The following is a 21908-nucleotide window of genomic DNA, read 5'->3' as shown; positions in this document are numbered from 1 at the left end:
ATATGTGGTTAACAATTTCAGGTCCGAGCAAGGCAACTGGAATGGAGTTCGATCAGAATGTCAGACGAATCCTTTCACTATGGATGCCTGGGGCGTCACATTAATTGCTAAGTTGCTAACTCATTAATGATGAGCTGAAGTTTAGTTCATTCAATGGGAGAACTACATAGCTCATTAATGTTCTAGGGTAAGCTCATAAGTTGGATTCATTTTGGAATGGTCTTGTCCCTTCTCCTCCCCTTTTCTTCTTTAAAATTTGCCTTTGTCCCATGGGTTTTCGTGGCTGGCTTTTGGGTTTCCTGTGTTGCTTGTATCCCGTGCCTTGGCCCCTTGGTTCTCACGGTTGGCTGTTTTTCGTGCCTTGGCTCATTGGTTACCACGGTTTGGCTGTTTTACGTGCCTTGGCCCCTTGGTTTCCACGGTTGGCTGCTGGGTGGCCTTCCCGTGTCTTTAGTGCATCGGTTCCGTGCGGGCCTCTTTGGTTCCTGTGGCTGCCTCTTCGAGTCCCTGGATGGGCTGCTTTCCCGTGGGTGTTGGGGGCTTTTCCATGGCTTATGGCGCTTTGTTTCCTGTGTAGATTTGGGGGAAGGCAGTAAAGTGGCTGTTGGCTTTTCATTTCCCTCATTTAATTAGGAATATGAAGGGTTTTTGGGATTGTTTGGTTTCTCCTCTCTTGCCTATAAATATGAGATGTTTTGAGAGGGAAGGGGAGTTGATTATTGAGAGCAAAGTTGTTAAAAACCTGAGGGTTCTTCTTGGAAAAGCTTGAGAGCTTGTTCCATTCTCCTTCTCCTCTAGGAAAGCTTGCGAGCTTCTCCTCTTTTGTCTCGTCTTCTTATCTCTTTCGTGTTTCCGCAAGTTCCACTCCATTTGTATCCTTCTTCTTAAGCTTTGGTGGTGTTTGTTGGCTGATTTGGGAGTATTTGCTGGAGGAGTTTGGATTGGGCGGTTGAACAATCTTGCTGTGGTGGACCATCGGTTTGCTAGCCCTAAGCACTATTTTACTTTAACCTACATTTCGATGCATGTGAGGAACCCGCTCTGACGGTTGTCTGAGTATAGCGTTTTTATTATTATTATTTTCTTTGTTTCTTTTGACTTTCTTCTAGTTTTTTTTTTCGTCAGATTTTGGATGTTATAGATGATTGCTACTATTTGAATCGAGTTTGGTTTAGTTCTGCCCATTGTTCTCCTTGTTTTGGCTTTTCTAACTAGTGTGCTTACATCACCTGCCCGGTCAGGTCGCGGGGTCAAAGGGCAGCGCCCCTGCGGTGGTTTCCGGGGGCAGCACCCCCGGAACAAAATTTTATTATAAGAGTAATTTTGAAATTCTGCTTGTTTTTAAAGTTTGTAAGTTGATTGTATGGAAAAATACCGAGCGGTACCGAGCATGTACCTAGTGGTGAGACATGCAATGATTTTAAGACGCTGAAAGAGGAAGCAGGTAAAGTTTAAACAGTGGTCGAATAGTTAGTGTTACCTTCGGTTCGAGCTCCGACTTCACACGAAGCGTGACGAACTCAAACCAGCGGTCGAACAGGAAGAAAGGTCGTTCCCGAGCACTCATGCCGGATCGAAGAACTCACTTGTGGTCGAACACGAAGCAGCTCTCAAAAGGGATGAAGCGGAAATTGCGCGCTCGAAAGATAAGGAATTTGTTCTTCGTTGTGAGCTCCATCGAATCCTAATGAGGCGTCGCCTCACGCTGCCTCGAGGCGTTACGACTCGCTGAAAAAAATCGCACACCTCGTCAAATACATTGAGGCTTAAGCCTCAAGGCGCCAGGTTAGCGCCTCAAACTGAGTCGCGCCTCTGTTCGGACGCCTCGACCGCTTTTTTAATCGTTGGCTAATCATAATTCCGAACATTTATCAGAACTTGATTTTTAGAGTTAAAATTATATGGTTAAAGTGAAGAAATGCCTCAAGAATGCTATGTGATAATATAACCATTGATATCCAAGTTAAGTATGACAAATGATAATGTTTAGTTGAATTCTTGGTTAAACTAGGAATGATAAAGTAAGAACGTTTGTAATAGAGTGTTAATGGGATCCATATTTAAGATAAATCAATAGAAAATAAAATTTAAGTGTTTCGTAATGATAATGGAGAGTGGAAGGCACATTAATAAGATGGAATGATAGATTACGTTAAGGGATCTTATAGGAGAAAAAGTTTGATCAAGATAACATGGAGTTCATGCAAAAAGGCTGAACAAAATAGATTTATCACATCCATATAGCACTGACATGAAATGAATGGACAATGAAGTTTCGTAAAGCTAACCCAAATAGTTGGAATAAGGCTATAGAAAGCATCATGAAACTTTAAAGAAGAAATGCATAAATTTTTAATGCTCTCTCTGACTATGATGCTATTAACGTAACATTACATATTGCCCTTTTCCACATCAGAAATCAAGCTTATTGATGTTCCTGAAATGAACTATACTTCTGAAGATCATCCCTTTCCTTTTGGTGAAATATTTGTTAGGGAGCACATAATATTTTGAGGCCACTATAGAGCTAACGTGCACATGTAATTTCTTTCTCGGATAAATTAGATTTACGTTAAAACTTTGTGAAATTGGTTTTTTTCTTATGCATAGGAGAAGGTTGTTGATGAAAATGGATGGCTGCATATTGGAGATATTGGTTCATGGTTACTTGGTGGACGTCTAAAAAGCATTTATAGATAAGGTAAAACTTACTGTTTAATTTCATGTCTTTTCTGCATTGACCTTAATTTTGTTAATACTGTTTAAAATGCTTTAAGTTCACCATTCACATTCTTTTAAAAGGTCTACTATTTTTTTTTCTTCCTTGCTCCTCATGAACTGGAAATACAAACTGAAGTTATTGTTTTATTGCATAGCTTTATCCCATCAATCATCAGCTATGTTGTGGATACATGGAAGCTTTTGTTTTTCAAGAAGCAGTTCTTATAGAAATATTAAAATATTAACTTGAGGGCTAGAAAACTTAGAATTCCTTACAATTTGAAACATTCATTCATTTGGTATTTCTGGTTTATGGTGGTGGGGTTGTTTTGATTCATATGAGCTATACTTTGATTATTTCTCTAGCAGAAATGGATAACATTTTATATTTTTGTGCATTGGACCTAAGTAAGGTGTCTATAAACTACAATCTCTTCATTTTGTATGTTGATAACTTTGGCTTTATAATTGTACTCTTTCCTATTATTTCAAGAGCTAAACTTATCATCTAAATGTATTACTCATGGATTTGCTATAAAAAATATCCTATTTTGCCTATTGATTCATGGTGGACAATTGAGTCATAGGTCTGCTTCAACCATAGTTGATGTTGAACCATGGGTTGGATCTTTGGCTGTAAGCTTTCATTGCTTCTCCATCTGTTTGGTTCAACCATTTGGTGTCACCCACCTTAGTTTATGTAAGCACCTAAGTTTTTTTTTTTTAAATCTATTTTTTCTGGGATTGAATACTTTTATCTCCTCTATCTGTTTGGTTTCACCATTTGGTCTACCTCGGCAAATGTAACTAGCTTAGTGTTTGTTTTCATTTTTTTTTTAAAGTTGAGGTGGTCTGCTCAACCATTTTAAGATTTTTTCTATGTTAATCAAGCTGAAAATTTCAACTTAAGCAGTGCCAAACTTGTGTTTCTAGAGGATTGAACTTGGCGTATCCTTGTATTGAGCCATCATGGTTTTGGCTTTTCTAAAAATGAGTTTTTTTTTTTTTTTTTTTAATGTTTATATGGCAAGCATTCAAGATTGCTTACAGTCAGAACAGAGCTGGTCTAACTTCCTAAAATATGAGAAGTTTGGCCCTGTCTAGTTGGTCCCTTCTATTATGTCCATATCAATGGTTTGCATAATTTGTGTGTTAATCAGGCTGGGTTTTATTAGCCTCATGAAATTCCAACGTTAAGTGATCTTGACCTAGAAAGAAGTAAAAATTTTGGCATGTCCAATTTATGATAGGTGTAGGACTTGTTCAAATCAATTTCTTAATTTGACCTCGGTTCACCTAATATCGCATTTGACCTTCGATGCGAGCGACTGTCAAATGACACGACGCATCACTAAAGTGCTCAAACAATTTCCGATTGCCAAACAGATTGCGCTGTTGTGATTAGAAATTCGAATTTACCTAAGAGGGAGTCCTTCGCTGTCAAATCGAGCAGATATGATTGAAATTGATGATCTACACCATAGATGTCAATGGCGCAAAATAGCGCGTGCCATGGCGCACGGCGCGGCGCACCTACGGCGCCATGTGTATGGCGCGGCGCAAACGTTCAAAATAGCACGCGCTATTTGCGCCACATGCGCGCCATGGTGCATGGCGCAAAATAGCATGTGCCATTTGTTTTAAAATTTTTTTAATGTAATTATAAATATATATATTTTTTATTTTTAAGATGGGACCATGCACGGGAAAATCGACGTGGATTTCAAGGCGACAATGCGCGAACTGAGATGTGCACAAAATATTTTTAATTTTAAAATTAGTCATTTTACTTTAAAAAAATATATTTACATATATATTTATATGCTAAATTAATTAAAAAAAATTAATTATAAAAAAGTACTATGTATTTGTTGTTCGGTGTCGATGCCACTCACTTTGCCCCCGCGATCTCTGCTCAAATCTTGCTCGAAGAAGCCTACAAGCAGCTTGCTCTCATTGTTAAAATGAGAAGGAACAAGATGATCCTCGGTTTCTACCCGCACACAAGTAGCAAGCACCCAATCCTGCACACGAACTCTCCCTCTCTTGCTCTCTTCTCTTGGTCTAACCCCTACATCAAGCTGACCCAACCTTACGCCTGCAACCCTCACCTCCCTCTATTCCTCACGCGGTCGAACACATGCCCCCAGCCTCCCGGTTCCTCCTTGTAGCTTGCGACCGACCCTCATGTTTGATCCACGCTCGGCTTTGATCCTTCTAGTCGACCCCCTTGTTCGCAAATTGAACCCCCACACTCAACTGACCGTCAGCCACTCACCCGCACATACAACAGCTCCCATTCCGCCTCCCTCTACCCGATCTGTCCAGCTGACGCCAACACCTGGCCTGCTAATTTCCTCCCTCACTCGAGCTCAATGCTCGATAGACCCGCCTGCATATAGCTGCAAACGAACCGAGTCGAGCCGAGTATGTGAGTGTTCATGTTTGAGTTCATTTAATATCAGCTTGTTCAAGTTTGGTTCGTGTTTGTTCAAGCTTTATTGTTTGTGTTCATGTTTAGTTCATTTAAATTAATGAATGTTCATGTTCAGTTCATGTTTGGTTCGTTTAGAGCTTATCGAGCTTTAAACAAACAATCATGAACGAGTTATAAACGAGCTGTACTTTTAGATATTCATTAACTTAACAAACGAGCTTTATCGAACATCCTAATAAACGATTACATCGAGCATGTTCGTGAACATATTTAATGAATTTTTTTAAACTATCAAACAAACACGTTCATGAACATATCTATGAACAACCACTTTTATAATAAAAGCAATTGTCTATGTAAAATGAAAATAACATTAATCAATATGAATGTATTTTTAAATGAAGCTTACCTGTTGCATTTCTCTCCATTTGGTACACGATATAAGCTTTTATTGAGCTTCTTATCGAGCTTAATATTGAGCTTGTTCACGAGCTTCAAATGATGTTGTTCGCTAACATAAATGAGACGAACGCATTAGTGTTCAAGTTTGTTTATTTAAGAATCGAGTATTTAAAATATTGTTCAAGTTTGTTTGTTTAGTTAATTAAATAATCACAATAGAGCTTTAATCGAACCGAACAACGAGTAGCTTGTTGAACGCTTGGTTTTCTTGCAGCCCTACGCCTGCATTCCACTCCCTGTTTGACACCCAACCTCATTCTAGTCGGCCTGTTGAACCGCCTCCTCTGTTCGTTCACACAAGCCCCACGCACGCCAGGCCCGATCCTGCAATCCTGGCCCTTCCTCTCCGTCTCCCAGGCCGCACCTCTCACTCCCGTCCCTTTCTTCCTCACGACTTGCTCTGATCTCCTGTTACCTGTTTGAATCCCTCTGCATGTTTTCACCCAACCGTAGCCTCCACTGTCGCTCCCTTGGCTCCTCTTTCACACCAAGTAGAGCCGACCCCAATCTCCTGTACGCAACAACTCTCATCTCTTTTTCTCCTTACCATACCCATCTCCTAACCTGTAGTTATGCCTCCGCCTACAGCAGCCACTATCTGTTTAGCAAAGCAGCCCTCATTTCCAACTCCTACCTCACAACCTACTTCACTACAACCAAACTCCTTTTACTCGGTAAGCTAACTCATACAAACAAGACCCCAAGCAACCCACATATGCCTGCCATTTTTCAGTCCATTTTCCTCTCCTTATGTAACACCCCACAATACTCTCTAACCGTACTGTAGAGTGTTACAAAAAGTGGTATCAGAGCAATGTTCTAAAATTCTGAGGATTCAAGTAAGGAAGCATAAGAAGGTTAATTATTTAAGAGGATAAAATTGATGTGATAGAATTATTACAGAGCCTAGGAAACATAGTATTTCTAAGTTAAGTAATGAGTCTAATTTCAGTTGATTTATATGAAACCATGTGTATTTTTTTTATGATTTGTATGTTCTTATATGAGGATAATGTGATAATGTCTAAATAGTAACACATGATTATATATATGCATAACTATTAATGTAATGTGTTACAGATTTAATGACTGAAAGAATACCTGAAAGAGAGGAAGGTCAGTCATCCCAACCTATTAGGATCTCTGAAGATCCTGAAAATGTGGCATCGGTAGGAGGCAGTGCACCTAATGTAAATCCTACACCTGTAGGAATGGATGCTATGAATGCAATGTCAGGGATAACATAAATCTATTTATTTAAACAAGGAAATCAATTAACTGATATTTAGATAAATACCTGATCTTTTTGGTTCTCACAAATCTTCCCTCCTTTAAAAATTTCGTCCCCGAAATTCGACATTTCATACTTTTTCAAACAAGTGAGGAAACTTCTGTTTCAATTCTGCTTCCCTTTCCCAAGTAGCATGCTTTATTGATCTATGCTTCCATTTCACCTTTACAAAAGGAATCATTTTGCTTCTAAGTTTTCGAACATCCCTTTCCAAAACCAACTCAGGTTCTTCCACATATGTCAAATCTTTTTGAAGTTCAATTTCTTTCTCAGAGACCTTTTGACTTTCATCTGTAATCCATTTTCTAAGCATTGATATATGGAAAACATTATGAATATCAGACATGTCCCTAGGTAATGCCAGCTTGTAAGCAACTGGTCCCACTCTCTCGATGATTTCAAATGGTCCAATATATCTTGGACTTAGTTTTCCACCTTGGCCAAATCTAGAAACTCCTTTCATCGGTCTCACCTTCAAAAATACAAAATCTCCCACTTCAAATTCTATCATTTTATGCTTGGGGTCATAATATTTTTGTTGACGGTCTTGAGCTGCTTTTAATCTGTCTCTGATCAGTCTTACCTTTTCAGTAGCTTGATCCACTAATTGTGGACCCAACAATTGTCTTTCACCAACTTCAAGCCAACTCAAGGGAGTTTTGCATCTTCTGCCATATAAAGCTTCATATGGAGCCATCTTGATACTGGATTGATAGCTATTATTATAAGTGAACTCGATTAATGGAACATGATCTTCCCAGCTACCTCCAAAATCCAATATACATAATCTTAATAAATTTTAAATTATTCTAATAATTATCCATAACATAAATCTATTTATTTAAACAAGGAAATCAATTAACTGATATTTAGATAAATACCTGATCTTTTTGGTTCTCACACCTTATCATCATCATTATTATTTTTTAAAAGATTTAAAAAGAATAAAGAAAGAAGAAAAGAGTAAAAAGAAGAGAAGACTTTTGCGCAACGAGCGGACCACCTATGTGTATTTTTCTTAGATCGGTGTGGTGTTTGATGGAGGCGGGTAAGCCTCATGCGCGTTTTTCTTAGCACGGCGTTGTAAAATTTAAGTACCCGTGTGCACTTTCAGGCCGGTCGGAAAAATTTTAAATGCTTCGTGTAGGTACCCTTGCAACACATGCACACATTTCTTGGCGTGGTGGGTAGGCTTAGACTCTAAAAAATTTCCCAAAATAGGGAAGACGTTTGGAGGCTGCCAAAATTCAGGCTAATTTGACCAACAAACAACCAAACTTAAACTAAATTATGGTATTGGACCTAAATAAATAGTAGGAAATTGAATGATCAAAATAAAATGTGATTAAAATGAAAATTGGCAATAAGAAATATTCCCTGATGCGAATAGAGCAAAAATGGGGGACCTGTAATGAAAATAACATCCTATCTACAAGTAACTACGAAAATTTGTAATGATTATGATAATTTGCTCATGATGCAAAGAAATTTGTTATGTACACAAGAAATTGCCTACAGATGGCCACAGAGAATAAACAATGAATGTGCTAACTCGCAGAGGAAGGCTCCTAATGAATGTTCTAAACTTGCTGAGAGGCTTCTAATGAATGCACTTAATGCAGCCCGCTTATGAATAAAATGATGAATATGATGACATGTTTATGAGCAAAACATGGAGAATATGCAACAAATGTAACAGCCCCCCTACAATCGATGCCAATCAACTAGTAGACAAATACGACAATCCCCTACGAACAACGATAGTGGGCATAGCCTGCTTTTGAGCAACAACAGTGGATATCATATAAATGTGATGGATTCCATATGAACTTGTATGTACACATAACACACCGTCTATGATCAAGGGAAAAAGATCTGCAATGAATGCAGGCACCTACGAGCAAGAAGAAAGGATTTGTTATGAGCACAACAGTCCACCCATGAGTCAAGATAGTAAACTTGTCATGAATATAGCTTTCCTGTGAATAGAAAGCACAAACTTGTGATGTACACAATGCTCCACCTACAAGCAACACTAGAAAACCTGTTGTACATATGATAGCCTACCTACAGATTAAAGTAGTAGATTGCCCATGGGTAGAAAGCATAAACTTGTGATGCACGCAGTTGCCTCATCCACAAGCAATGGTGAGGGATGTTACACTGAACACAATTCACCTGCATACAACAACTGGTGACTCCCGAATGTTTACCGCTAGCCCACAAGCAATCTTAACAAAATTTGCATTACACGACAGCTTGCTTGTAAGAAGTAACGAGTGACCCGTACCACAATGCTATGATTTCCTTGTGAGCAGAAGCAAGAGATTTTGTAGTGCACACTATAGTTTACCTGTGAGCAGAAGCAGGGAGCTCATAGTGCCAAACAATTATACCAAATGAATTGGCTTACTTACAACTGATAATGGGGGACTCATGACAAGCAGTACAGCTCACTTGTAAGTAGAAGCATGCTCCTACAAGTTAGGTTGGAGAAAATGATTCGCAGAAGATGAAATGAACTAAATAAAATCACCTATACACGATGAATGAAACCTAACGCACTTCTAAATTATGCCACCGGATCCGCAACATTCATACAAATGGATAGAGGCATTTGCAGGCCCTTAAATATAATTGCACGCATTTTTCAACATAATCATTTATGCAATTGATCATATTGAGAATATACATATGCATTATGCAATTGCTTTGGAAGGAATTAAAGCGCACAACACAAATACATAATAAGCGCATGCAGTAAGTTATTATTATTCTCACCTTGCATACAAATGCACTAAGAGCATATACATTACTGTATGCGAAACACATTATGTAATGCATGTTATTCAACATGCAAAGTACGTGACGTCGTAACAGTGCGTTACATTAATATGCAATCACATTATGCACATATGTGTTGCAATATGTAGAGAATGTTATACAAGCATGCCATACAACATGAAAAATGCATCATATCATATTAACACATTATACTGACTTGCAAATATACTATACACTACGTTAGTGCTTTAAGCCACGACGCAACGTACATAAAATATCATGCAAGCACGTTAAGTAGTGCCCAAATGCATGCATCAACATACATGTGAACATACAAATACATATGCAAGTATGTTAACATGTAGATGAATACATGAGTATGTATGTGAACATGCAAATATGTCATACACATCCAGTGCATTGCATACATACAGCCACCATATAAATGCATTATGCGAATGCACTCAAAAGCACGTACTTGCATGGGCTCCGACGAGCGTGATGTACATACACACGTGACACCTGAGGATGCTGCACGGGTCAAAAATATGAACTCGAGTTCAAGTCCGATTCTTCTCTTGAATGGATAAGAATTGACATGACTTGAACCACCGTGCCCCTGACCACCGAACAAATACACGGTTGTAGTGCAAACCAAAGTATTTATTTTATATATTAATATTAGGCCTTCAAGGTCTCTTACAACGAAAATTCACATATTAAAATGAATATCGCGGGTTCTGATATCTACATGATAACTCCAAAAATTAGGAGTTGGACTCTATCTTATGTTTGCAAGCAAACATAGCTGACAAGATCCAATTAATGAAATAATAATACTCATAAATAATCCCATATGATTGCCGTGTTGAAAGCTAATCTCAATCGGTGGGGATCATACTTTTTCAATGCCCCCAAATCTTAAAAACAATCATTAAGGGGCTTTAATTTCATTGAAAGTTCAAAACTAAAAAAGCACAAAAAATTAAGATATTTTAGATGAAATAAATCACCCAAACACATATAAAAATAATCCATCCATCCTTCACAATAGTTTGTCGAGGTGGATAAATTTGAAAATCAGTTCAACTCACAAAGAGCGAATTTCCAGTCGATACTATAACTAAGATTCATTCACAAACCATCTCATGCCAGTAAGGACATGTCATGTGTTCTCTAACCAGTTGTTTTATTGCCAAATGACATCACAAATAAACAGTTATGACTAGGGTCCTCTGACGGCATGATTTTGCTGCAAAGTAGTACCACTAAATTATGATCATGACCAGAGCCCATATGTTTCTCAATGACTCTAAATCATTGAGTAATGAATGAATATGATATAATTGTTAAGGCATAAAGCCCTTTGTTAGCTAAGGTGTACTCAAATATGTCCCCTTAAGCAAACAATCACACTAAGTTTACAAGATACCCTTAAACAAAACAACCAATAGCTGCCGATAAGGATCCTTTGGTCAAGTTAGGTCGACTATCTCCGCTGACTAACTAGAATATGGACCATGATGACCCAGGACGACGGAATCGTACGATCTTGATCGGGTTCATCGTCATTCCCCCCACCATCCGCTTTAAGCCGCTGTGATAAATTTCAATTTTTAATATTTAATTTTGCTGCTACTATATGCTTGATGTTACGTATCTATTCAACGACTAGCCTTAATCGGAAGTTCTCTCTCGTTATTGGAATGGGTAATTAACTATAGGGGCTTGGTATACGAAACCTGAACTCAGATCATAAAGTCCTCGTAAAAGGAGGGCGAAATCTCTGGATAATGTCTTATTTAAAACCCAATCTGCCTTTTAAAAATTTACCCCGGATCCTAAACTCCTTAAGACTCTCCTTGCCGACAAACGAAAAAGAAAGGGATCGCGAAGAGGCCGGGACTAGAATTTTCGGAGCCCACCCCATGTTACCCTTATTTTAGCCACATCATCATCATCAATCATTTTGGTTTGGCTTTATTAATTCTCATTTTCATTCCTTTTAAGTACTTCTTGAGGTTTTAAATCTATTTATGCGCTGCACATGGAGTCTGTCCTACTTTTTAAATGCCAATTGTTAGTTAGATATTTATATGTATACTTGCTTCATGACAGAATATTTGTTGTGGTAGAGTAAGAGAATTTAATGTCTTAGCATTATACAAAGGTTTAGTGTATTATACATAGATAAAAGATGAGTTGTAGTTTTTCCATGAAAACTTCAAAAAATGAAATTTGGAAACTTCAAAAAGGGAAAATAATGGAATGACTAGTATTTGTCATTAGTTACAAATGATATCCTTTTGCATGATTCAGAAGGTTGTTGATGAAAATATAAAATGTACATAAAATGTATTTTGGGGTGAAAATTGGAAGTCTTGTGGCATGATAGTTGTCTTCAAAAATCATTTGCTATTTATTTGATTGCTCTCATTCGAGGTGGAGAGGTTAGAGACCAATAAGTCCAACATAATTTGGGCGGTGACATTGAAAGTGAAAGTTGGTGTTGATGGCATGCATTGGCTTTAAGCCCCTATTGTATGTAAAATTGAGATGGGACATCATGAAGTACCTTAAATGGTGCAATTGAGATGATTCTCCTATGATTGAATGCGTTATATAAAGATGAGATAGATAGAATAAGATAATATTATTATTTTTTCTATTGAAGTTATTGCTGCACAAAAAATATTTTATCATCTTTGAATAAAAATCTGCCAATTGATTTAATATTGATTTATCTATCATGACAAGAATGCATATTTTTCTCTAAATTTCTTTAATGTTATTGTAATTTAGAGATGTAATATATCCACTAAGTTATATTGATAACTTAGTCTTGTATTTAATTTATATTTTTAGGATAAGAGCTTGAAAAGTAAATTAGTGAGAGAAGAGAATGTGTATATCATTGATATGACACTATAAGAGAACGATATTTATACTATAAGTGATATACTTTTGGTTTAGAATGAATTTTATTGATTAGTAGCTCTTTCAATATATCGGAAGTTGTTATAAAAAAAAATTGAACCATTGTTTTGATATTAGTAAATTAAATTTTTTAAAAAATTGTCTTTTCTTGACTTGGTATTTCAAGCCCTCAAGCTTGGTCGTGCCACAATTTTTTGTTGTACTCCGGCTTTTGATTCTTTGTTTTCCCGTGTCCACGATATGGTAGCTGGAGCTTTTTTGATGGCATAATGAATGAACTGCTGGAGCCGTGCAGCTCAACACTGAAGACACACTTTAACTAGCTGTTTCTTTATTGTTTTCATGGCTTATACTTTATGCAACTCTATTTTTGGTAGCAGGGGAGATCCCATAATAGGAGGAATGGTGTGATTCCTGAAGGAGTTGATATGTATGAAAAAGCTAATAAAGTGGATGTTGTATTGGATCACGATAGTTCTCTTGGAGAGTTTACTCTTGGAATTGAGTAGTTTAGTTTAGTTGATGATATTTTGGGATGAAATTATTAATCAAAGTTGCGAGTCTTGCCATAATGATTGAGAGGAGATGGTGAAAGGAGTGTGGTCCATTCTTTTTTTTATAAAGAGTTTTATTTTGGCTCCATTTCTGTGTTATGGATGCTGTAAATTTGTATGATAATATTGTCTATTTCATTATTTTAATCATGCTATGATTTGTTTCAGATGAGGTGGAGCCTAAGAGTGATGTTGAGGTCATAGCAATGCAGTTGTTGTTGTTGTTGTTGTAATGATGATAAGTGAAGGTTGATGCGAACTTACAGATCTCTGGCTACTTGCATATTATTAGCAGTTTGACACTTGGATCTTATTTGCCAAAAGGCCAAAATATTTTTTTTAAAAAAAGGTATAATTAGCAGTTTTCAATAATAATTTTGTTTTAGAGTCCTTTATGTTGCTAATTTGAAATGCAATGTTGATTATACGGATCACATGCAGAGTACATTAAGAGCATTTGCCGCCTATAAAGTTGAAATTATTAAGCGTGCAAAAGCAAAACAAGTCTGAGCATCGGCTGGGCCACATTGCTGTTTTCGTGGAGATTGCTTCTTCAACTGGGAAACGTAACTTCTTTTGATGCAACAATGCATTTGGTCAGCATCTCCTTCTTCTTCTTCTTCTTCTACTTCTTTTTTTCAACATTTTTAAGTGCCGTAATATAAAATTAATATTTGATTATATAAATATACAAAACTATGTGGTATGTATGTAAATCTCATTAAAAAAATATTAATTTTTTTTTATTCAACATGCCATTTTTTTGACATTTTTGGGTATGCTTTTGTTATTATATATATATATATATATATATAAAATTCTAAAGCTATATCATAAACGTCTCAAAATTAACATATTGTCTCATTTTCAAGTGCCCAAGCCTTTGCTAGTCAAACAATCCTCTTACAAAGGATGACCAAAAGTAGTTTAAAAAAAAATATAAATTACATATTGATATGTTCTCTATCACAATCAATTAATATTATATTTATTCGACATACATATTAGATCCCATGGCACTCAGCTCCCATAATCCGGCCAGCATGCTACCCTCATCGCTCGGTGTTGGAAACTCGGGCCACCCCTCTTCCTCCACAACGTCGTTGCAGCAGCCAGGAACAGGCGGCAATGAGAACTTGCTATTGTCGTTCGAAGAGGTTAACGTAGTGTGGGCATTTGAGATTGCACGCGAGGAGTCAACGGCAGTCCTGATTCTTTCAAGGAGGCGGGGCATCCATTGCTGGTTTGCATGTTTTTGCACCCTTGTCCTCCAATAATTCTTTATTTCGTTATCTGTGCGGCCAGGAAGATGTTGCGCGATCTTTGACCAACTGATCGATCATGTTAAATTTCACTATTAATAGAATATCATTATTTAAATACTCATGGAGTTTTAAATTACTTATATATATAGCATCATAATTTGAAATGATTTATTTGAAATAAATTTGTTGATTAGTTTAGGGTTTAGCTAAATAAACAACAAATCAGCATGAAATCTTGAAACCAAAGAAAAAGTAATTAATATGTAGAAAAGAAAATTACCGGTTTCCCCAACGTGAATGGAGTTCAAGTATGAGGAACTGCTCCTCTGCAGTTATGTTACCGCGGCGTACATCTGGCCGGAGATAGTTCAGCCAGCGGAGTCGGCAGCTCTTCCCTGTCCTCTTTAGTCCTGAACGTTTATTTATATATATATACAGATGCATGCAGCTGAAACTGAGCAACGTAGACGCTGCAGTGCTTAAATAAATAATGCATAAATTTTCTAAATATACATTACCTGCGCATTTGGCGAGGGAATTCCAGCGGCCTTCACCATGTTTAGAGATGTAGTTGGTGAGGATGAGGTCTTCTTCCACAGTCCATGGCCCTCTCCTCAACTCCTCCTCCACACTACTTTTCTGCTTCCCGGTCTCCATATATATTAACTTTGTGGGTTAATTATAAGCTCTATTATTGAGCTTTTAGAACTAGTAAGGACAGCGAGAGAGAGAGAGAGAGAGAGTTGAAACAAGCTACTTTGGAAAACTAGCTTGGCTTCATATAGGAGATCGAGGAATTAACATATAAGAGGAGCTAGGAGCAAGTAGCTAGCTAGGCAGGAGGATATGGGAGAGATAAAATTGCAGCTGTACTATATAATCCTCAAAGTCTTTGAGAAGTGAATTGTGAATTCATGTGGAGAAGTTGAGAGTTTGGAAGTCCAACTTTGCCTTCTTTCCTCCTCTGCGGCTCTATTCCTCCGGATCACTTAATTGTGCCTGCAAGCTTTCCACTCAAGAATCCACTAGTGCTCACTTTTTTCTCGAGTTGCTTCTGTACTCGTCCTTCTTACACTTTTGTCTTACTAACGCGGAGAAATGCGGATCCATGACTGTCTCTTTCCATAGGGGTGGACTGACTTAGATCAAGATTCAAGGGGGGGTTATCCATTAATCCCGACTTCCTGCTGGCACATGTTAAAATACACAGCTCATAATTGTAGTTAACAGAAGAGGGAACTGTTCCCACTTTTCTATAGTTAATATTGTTTTGGTATTTGTTCTTTGCATTTAATTTTGATTATGAAGATTAAAATAAATCTTGTTGATTACATTGTTAGTTGTTGACTTGTTGTTGCCATACACAATAAGATTAATCATAAATGTAATTTTCTTTTATATTTGCTATAGCATGCTTTAAATGCATAAAATGCAAACAAGGGCTATTGTGACAGATGCGGCCAATGTTAATGATAAACAACGGCAAGTGGCAATATTATAATATATAAGAATCTCAAGTTGGCTCAATCTGTCAATTTTTTCTTTTAAATTTTGTATTTCTTTTGCTTCATTTGAAACACAAAATAATTGAAAAAATAGAAAATTGAATACAATATTCGATTAATGTAGTTGACCAAATAAATCCTTAGAAGGAAAAGAGAGAGAATTAAAAAATGGGATTGAGAATAAGGGCATGTATTAATGAGCAATTGTGATAGAAGATGCTGATAACATGTGGAGTTTTAGCATTTCAAATTTTATTCTTCATAAATTCTCTAAAATTAAATGGGCAAAGGGCTCTACAAACATGATTGCAATAGATTGACAGCTCCTTGGAAAAGAGGGATGCGATTGTAGCATCAGCTTTTTTTTTTATATATATATTCTTTTTTTTTTTTTTTTATTTCTTATCAGAAACAAATATATATATATATATATAACGTCGGTGCCAAACACAAAAGTGTTATACAAATAAATGAATATAAAAATATTACGTAATTTTGAGTCTAGCATATTTTAAAAGCTCTTTCAAAAAAATTATTTCTACGACACTTCCAACGAATAAGGAAAGCTCAACTTTCTCACACGGGAAAAATTATTAGGTGCGGAGTGTGTACCATCCGTACAAATATGCCAACCGTACCCAACGGCACCGAGTGCCGGTACCTAGCGCGGAATAAGACTTGTGGGAATTGTTCTCCCCGGCCGCACTGTGCACCTAATAATCTCTTCTCATATGGTCCCCCCTTCCCTCTCATAAAAAATAAAAAAAAATCCTCACACGTGTTTAACGTGTTCTCCACCCATTCCTAACACCCGCGCCGAAGAGAAGCGGGGCCGGGGCCGGGGCCTGGGCTAGGGTTTCTCCGACTGGCAAGGGAGGAAAGGTGGGGCCCCACACTTCGTCTTCCCCATCTCGTCCTAACCTTCCAGTTCTATTGCCATCTCCCTTCCAGCTTCTCTGCGCGACGCTTGGTGTGTGAGATTTCTATATTATTGGAACCATGAGACCAATGTTTAGGGTTTAGGAAAAACCCACTAGCTCGGAACCTCCACTGCCACCTAGTCATCTTCCTTCAGCATCTCTTCTGTTCCAACTGCCCAAAATATGCCATTCAATGGATCTTTTACTCAGCAGCAATCAGTTCAGCAAAATTCTCACTAGCCACACCATGTGCAACAACAATAGCAGAATCAGCGACAGTTAAAAATTCAGCAATCAGTTGAGCAGATGACGCTCCAGCAGTTACAACAACTGCTGTCAGTAAAAAATCAACAAGCCATGCAGAGTTCACCGCAGCCTTGTCAGCTGTACTCGCAGATTCAGCAACTCCCATATCAGCACATTTCCTACATGCAGGGAAAGCTAATGCCACGCCTGCAAAGTCAATTTCGATATCAACCCGGTCAGCAAACACAAGCATTTCAGTTTTCATATCAGCATAGGCAGGGCAGCGGTTGCCAGGACCTTCAACCTTGCATCATTTGTCAGGGAAGAAGACTCAGGAGCCGCCAATTGGGCAACATCTTCAAGGGTCACAGCCTTCACAGGATCTGGGCAAACGCTTACACGTTTCTCATGCCACAAATGAACATGGACATAACACTCAGAGTCAACAAACTGTACAGCAACAGGGGATTCAGATGCATGCACTGCAAATTGTGAAACAGCAGGAGATGCTCAACAAGGGCATCGATCTGCGTAGCGGCTGTCACAAGAAATTAGGTTTCCAGGACTGAGGAATGCTGATCTTCAAGAGGGCAAGCTAGCTGGTTTTCCTCCATCAGTGCACCAAAAGGCTGGTAACCATTAGTTTTCAGGTTTAACTCCACAAGTTCGGATCCCACAACCTGGAGTTAATATAATTCAACCATACCTGCATCATCAGCTTGATAGACCATCTCTTGTTAGTTCACGACCTGCTAGAAAAAGTCAATAACAGCAGGCGAGCTTAAAATGTGGCAATAATCAAAGTAAAGCTGGAATCCAAATGTTACCTAATCAAATGGGTCATTCTATGGTTCATGCGCCTATGGTTTAAAAACTGGATTTGATGAAGATCAACATGAAAGAGGAGGGTCTCAATTTTATTCTTCTGGTAGACCTGAGGGGCCAATGATGCATCCAATACGGCCTAAGCTCGCTCCACTTACAATTGCTCAAAAACAATAGGTTTTAGCTTCTTTGCAATGCCCTGGGATTGCACTAGTTGTTGAATTTAGATACTTCTAGTAGTGCTAGGATGCTTGCTAGCTTTGAAATGCATTAAACATATATTCTCAGTGAACATTTAGATCTATATATTAAATTTCTTAATTCTTCTTTTATCATTTCTTGATTTTACTGCAACATTGAAATGCTGATTAAGGCTCTGCGCGCCTCTGAAAGGCATTATGAAATACAGCAATCGATGTTCCTGTATGTTATATTGGTATGCTATCAAATTTGAGCCCATTATTATGTTTCAAGTGGTCATAACTCTTTTAGGTTCCATGATCACGGCAATTATTAACTGTCATTTTTTAATATTTTTTCCCATGATCCTTTTAAGCATTTATTATTTTCTTCAGAAGAAAGAAGTCCACGTGATTAATTCATTCTTTGTTGCAATGGTTGCTTTTTTACAAATATTATAAATTCTCATCAAATTATTCTAACATGATTGTAGATCCTTACTGATACCTTCTATGTCTTAGCTTGCTTTACTTGATGGCTAAATCAAATTCTTAATTTGAGATGTTTTTGTTCTTGAAATAAACAACCAAAATAGGAAGCAATGAACAATAATTCACTCTTTAATTATATTTTTTATGTTGTGATACATGCAACTTCTTAGTTGCTCAACTTATGTATTAACATGCACGTCTCGTCACGTCCATATTCAAATTATGTGCTTTCTTGATTGCTTTATTGCTTCTTTTGGATGTTATTTTAACTGGTAAACCCTACCAGTTACATTTTGCAACTTATATATTTTGTGAAATCTATTTCCAAATGTGGGCTCCAAAAATTTGCGCTCTGGCCTCTCTGTTCGAGTTGAGCTCGCGGCTTCGACGGAGGTTGAGGGGACGACGTAGCTCATGACGACATAGCACGGGGTGACGCTTGATGACGGAGGTCGGAATGGAACTCGATGAGCTGCTCGACGTGGGACGAGTCGAGCTCGAGCTTGATATTTGGCAGTCGAGCTCAACTCGAACAGCCCCTAGTTCGAGCTCGACTCAACTCGACTCGTTTGCACCCCTAATCATCGTTTGACCCTTCAAGTGTAGCGTTGCATTGATTAAATATTCTTATGAACAAGAAGATAAAATCTATAAGAATAATCAGAGTCTTTTCATGATTTTAAATGGTCCATATTTAATGGGGTTTAACTTCTCTTTTCTTTTAAACCCGCCTTTCTTAGATGCAAGCACACCTTGTCTCTTTCCTGAAAAACGTTGGTGATACTATGCTTTTTCATAACAGTTGTTGTACTTGTCTTGATGGTTGTCTCCACCTCTTATTAACCCAGGGCTCTAATTTGAACTTTGATCTTGATGATAGAAAAAATTGAACTAAAAAAAAAAAAAATGAATTGGGAATTTTCCCAGCTAATAACTTTAGATTTTTGAAGCGAATTATATGTATGAACCTTGGGAAACTTTCAGCAGGTATTGCAATTGATTAGGCGTTGCATACATATCTTCATCCTGCTTGCTCTTACCTAGATCTCCGACCTAATTGAAAATCTAAACACAAAGACTGGGGAGAACTCAGGTGTCTAGTAATTTTTTCATTGGTAGGATGTTTACACATTGTCTTCGTAATCAAATATGCTTTTTTTTCTTCTTTTAATGAGAATTCAATTGTCATTTAATAAAGTTTTGTTTGTATCACAGAAATGTTTCAGATTTTCCTGAGAAGCTTATGTTTGTTTGGGAATCCCCATAAGATAAATTGTCAAAAAGTGCGAAGAGCATTTGGTCATTAGTCAATTTTACATTATTACATATACAGAGCCAATGATTCTTGAAATGTAAACCCTAAGCTTAATTTATTACACATGCAGCTTATGAAAAAGTTTATTGTAAATTTAGGGTTTAGGGAAACAACAAATGATTTGTACTTCACACAGTTCCTTGAAATAAATAATAGAATCTGATCATGAACTCTTCTGTTTTTGTTAGAGCTGATGTTTTTGCGCGGAATTCCTCCAAGGCCTTATTTGGTACGTTATTTGATATAGAAAATGAAAAAATTTCACTGAAATTTCAAATGATGAAGCATTGAGCCATGATACAAAGGAAAGAAGAAATATGCTATAAATCTCTTACGATAATGATGAGGCAAATTATCATGTGAAATGATCTCCAGCAGTTTGGCTACGCATGCTCATGCTCTGATTTCTTGAGGAGGGAGGGAAGATACCATTTTAATTGAATAGAATCTGCATGTGATCATCATCAGAATATCAGAACGTCAATGATGATCATAACTATTATAAAGTCAATAGACTAACATGGCTCTCATGTGCTTTGAATTTGTACAAAATAATCACAACTTTTAGTAAACCAGCAAAGCTCAATGGCCATTTTAAGTTGACTCCCTCTTAAAGGCTAGGCTAGGATATAAGCCTCAACATGGAGTCATTAAGTTTGGCATGTTATAAAGAGAGAAAGAGAGAGAGGGAGAAGGAGAAGCTACTGAATAATTATTCCTTGCTATAGGTCAGCTATAAATAGTAGCTTAGCACCAACTTCTTATTTCTTCTTTTTTTTGGGACATTTAGGTCAATTAAGGCAAACTCACACACACAACGCATACACATAGAATCGAACTTTGGACCTCTTAGTTGGAAGCCTAAGCTCTCAACCAATAGGCCAAGGAGAGTTGTGTACTTCTTACTTCTTCACAGTTCAACATATTTACTTGTCTTTTCAGATATTATTTTGCATTTTATATTCATCCTAGAAGCTGGTAAAAAATTATCAGCTCCTTGGCCAAGCTATTTTTCCCCATGATCACCCCTTGTCCTATTTGGACCACCCTTTTTAGATTCTAGATGTCACAAGACATACATCCTCAAATGATTAATTATCAACATAATTACTTGTCGAGCGGCTCGAGTGCGAAAGTAAAACCATGAAAGCTGAAGGAGGAAGGTCAAATCATCAGGGTAGGCTCGGATGGGCGCGGACTTGCTCAACTCATAGTGATAGTTACATCACTTGAACCAAAGAAAAGGACCACTTTCTCCATGCTCTTCTCAGCCAATAATGTTGTTGTCCTTTTTATTAGCATTAGTCACTACACTAGCTTATTGCACATTTTGTGGGCCAATCCATTTTCATCCAGGTTGCACCGCTTAGTTTGATGAAGGGTCAAGTCACATGTTTACCTCAAGCCATTGTTGGCTTTTAGATTCATTTCTCTTGATCACATATAATCCTTTTTTATGTTTTAAAATATATGTGATTGGGTCGACGCCGATTTGATGAGTATTTTATTTGCATTTGAATCTTCCATGCATGTATTCGTTGCGCATTAAAATCTTTTGACTGAGACCTTATTTTGGGAAAAAGGCTGTACCAAGAGTCCAGCTCATTGAGATCGATTAAATGAGCTTATTTGTATTTGAATTGTGTATCATTTGATACATGTCGAGGAGAGAACATAATGAGCTTTTTCTTAATGCATTAAATAATGAAAATAAAGTAAAATCACATCAAAAAAATCATATAACAATTAAAGCTCAATTTTAATGAATAAAATCTATTATTTTAAAACTTGTAGGGATCACTCACATTTAATAACTATGCTAAGTCAAGGCCACCCACCTACCAGTGGCATCTTCGATCGAGCAACAACAATGTGGCTCTTATCTCGTATCCACAGATTTGAGTAAGCTGTATATAACATGCATGTTAGTTTCATTTTTCAATCTATCTAGCACATATATATATATATATATATA

At 37.3% G+C, this 21908-nt stretch overlaps 2 protein-coding genes across 3 annotated transcripts in view; one reads left to right on the top strand and one right to left on the bottom strand.

Moving 5' to 3' along the window:
• LOC110100840 (pentatricopeptide repeat-containing protein At5g65560) overlaps nucleotides 1–13512 on the top strand; it is a 32433-nt gene extending 18921 nt beyond the window's left edge. The window contains exons 3-4 of the mRNA XM_020828531.2: nucleotides 2611–2701; nucleotides 13355–13512. The gene's annotated coding sequence lies outside the window, so the exon portion shown is untranslated. The remainder of the gene's footprint in view (nucleotides 1–2610; nucleotides 2702–13354) is intronic.
• Nucleotides 13513–14050: 538 nt separating this feature from the next.
• On the bottom strand, nucleotides 14051–16341 carry LOC110100853 (transcription factor MYB78-like). 2 transcript variants are annotated; one of them, XM_020828551.2, is made up of 3 exons: nucleotides 14970–16329; nucleotides 14732–14861; nucleotides 14051–14517 (listed from the first exon to the last, which is right to left on the bottom strand). In XM_020828551.2, the coding sequence occupies exons 1-3, from the start codon at nucleotides 15106–15108 to the stop codon at nucleotides 14175–14177; spliced, it is 612 nt and encodes a 203-aa protein (XP_020684210.1). In that variant the 5' UTR covers nucleotides 15109–16329; the 3' UTR covers nucleotides 14051–14174. The 2 variants fall into 2 exon arrangements, with proteins under 2 accessions (XP_020684210.1, XP_028555220.1); XM_028699387.1 differs by having other exon boundaries at nucleotides 14732–16341.
• Nucleotides 16342–21908: the final 5567 nt, after the last annotated feature.

Source organism: Dendrobium catenatum, unplaced genomic scaffold, assembly GCF_001605985.2.
Source record: "Dendrobium catenatum unplaced genomic scaffold, ASM160598v2 fragScaff_scaffold_1271, whole genome shotgun sequence".
In the NCBI taxonomy this organism is placed as follows: Eukaryota; Viridiplantae; Streptophyta; class Magnoliopsida; order Asparagales; family Orchidaceae; genus Dendrobium; species Dendrobium catenatum.
The sequence above is the reverse complement of the archived record's forward strand: the minus strand, read 5'-3'. Positions and strand labels throughout refer to the sequence as shown.

Excerpts from the sequence above, each read along its gene's own strand:
- LOC110100853 (XM_028699387.1), bottom strand. The coding sequence starts at position 15,108 with ATGGAGACCGGGAAGCAGAAAAGTAGTGTGGAGGAGGAGTTGAGGAGA. Across the intron at positions 14,518-14,731 it reads CATTCACGTTGGGGAAACCG|TTGGTCAAAGATCGCGCAAC; the intron begins GTAATTTTCTTT and ends ATGATCGATCAG.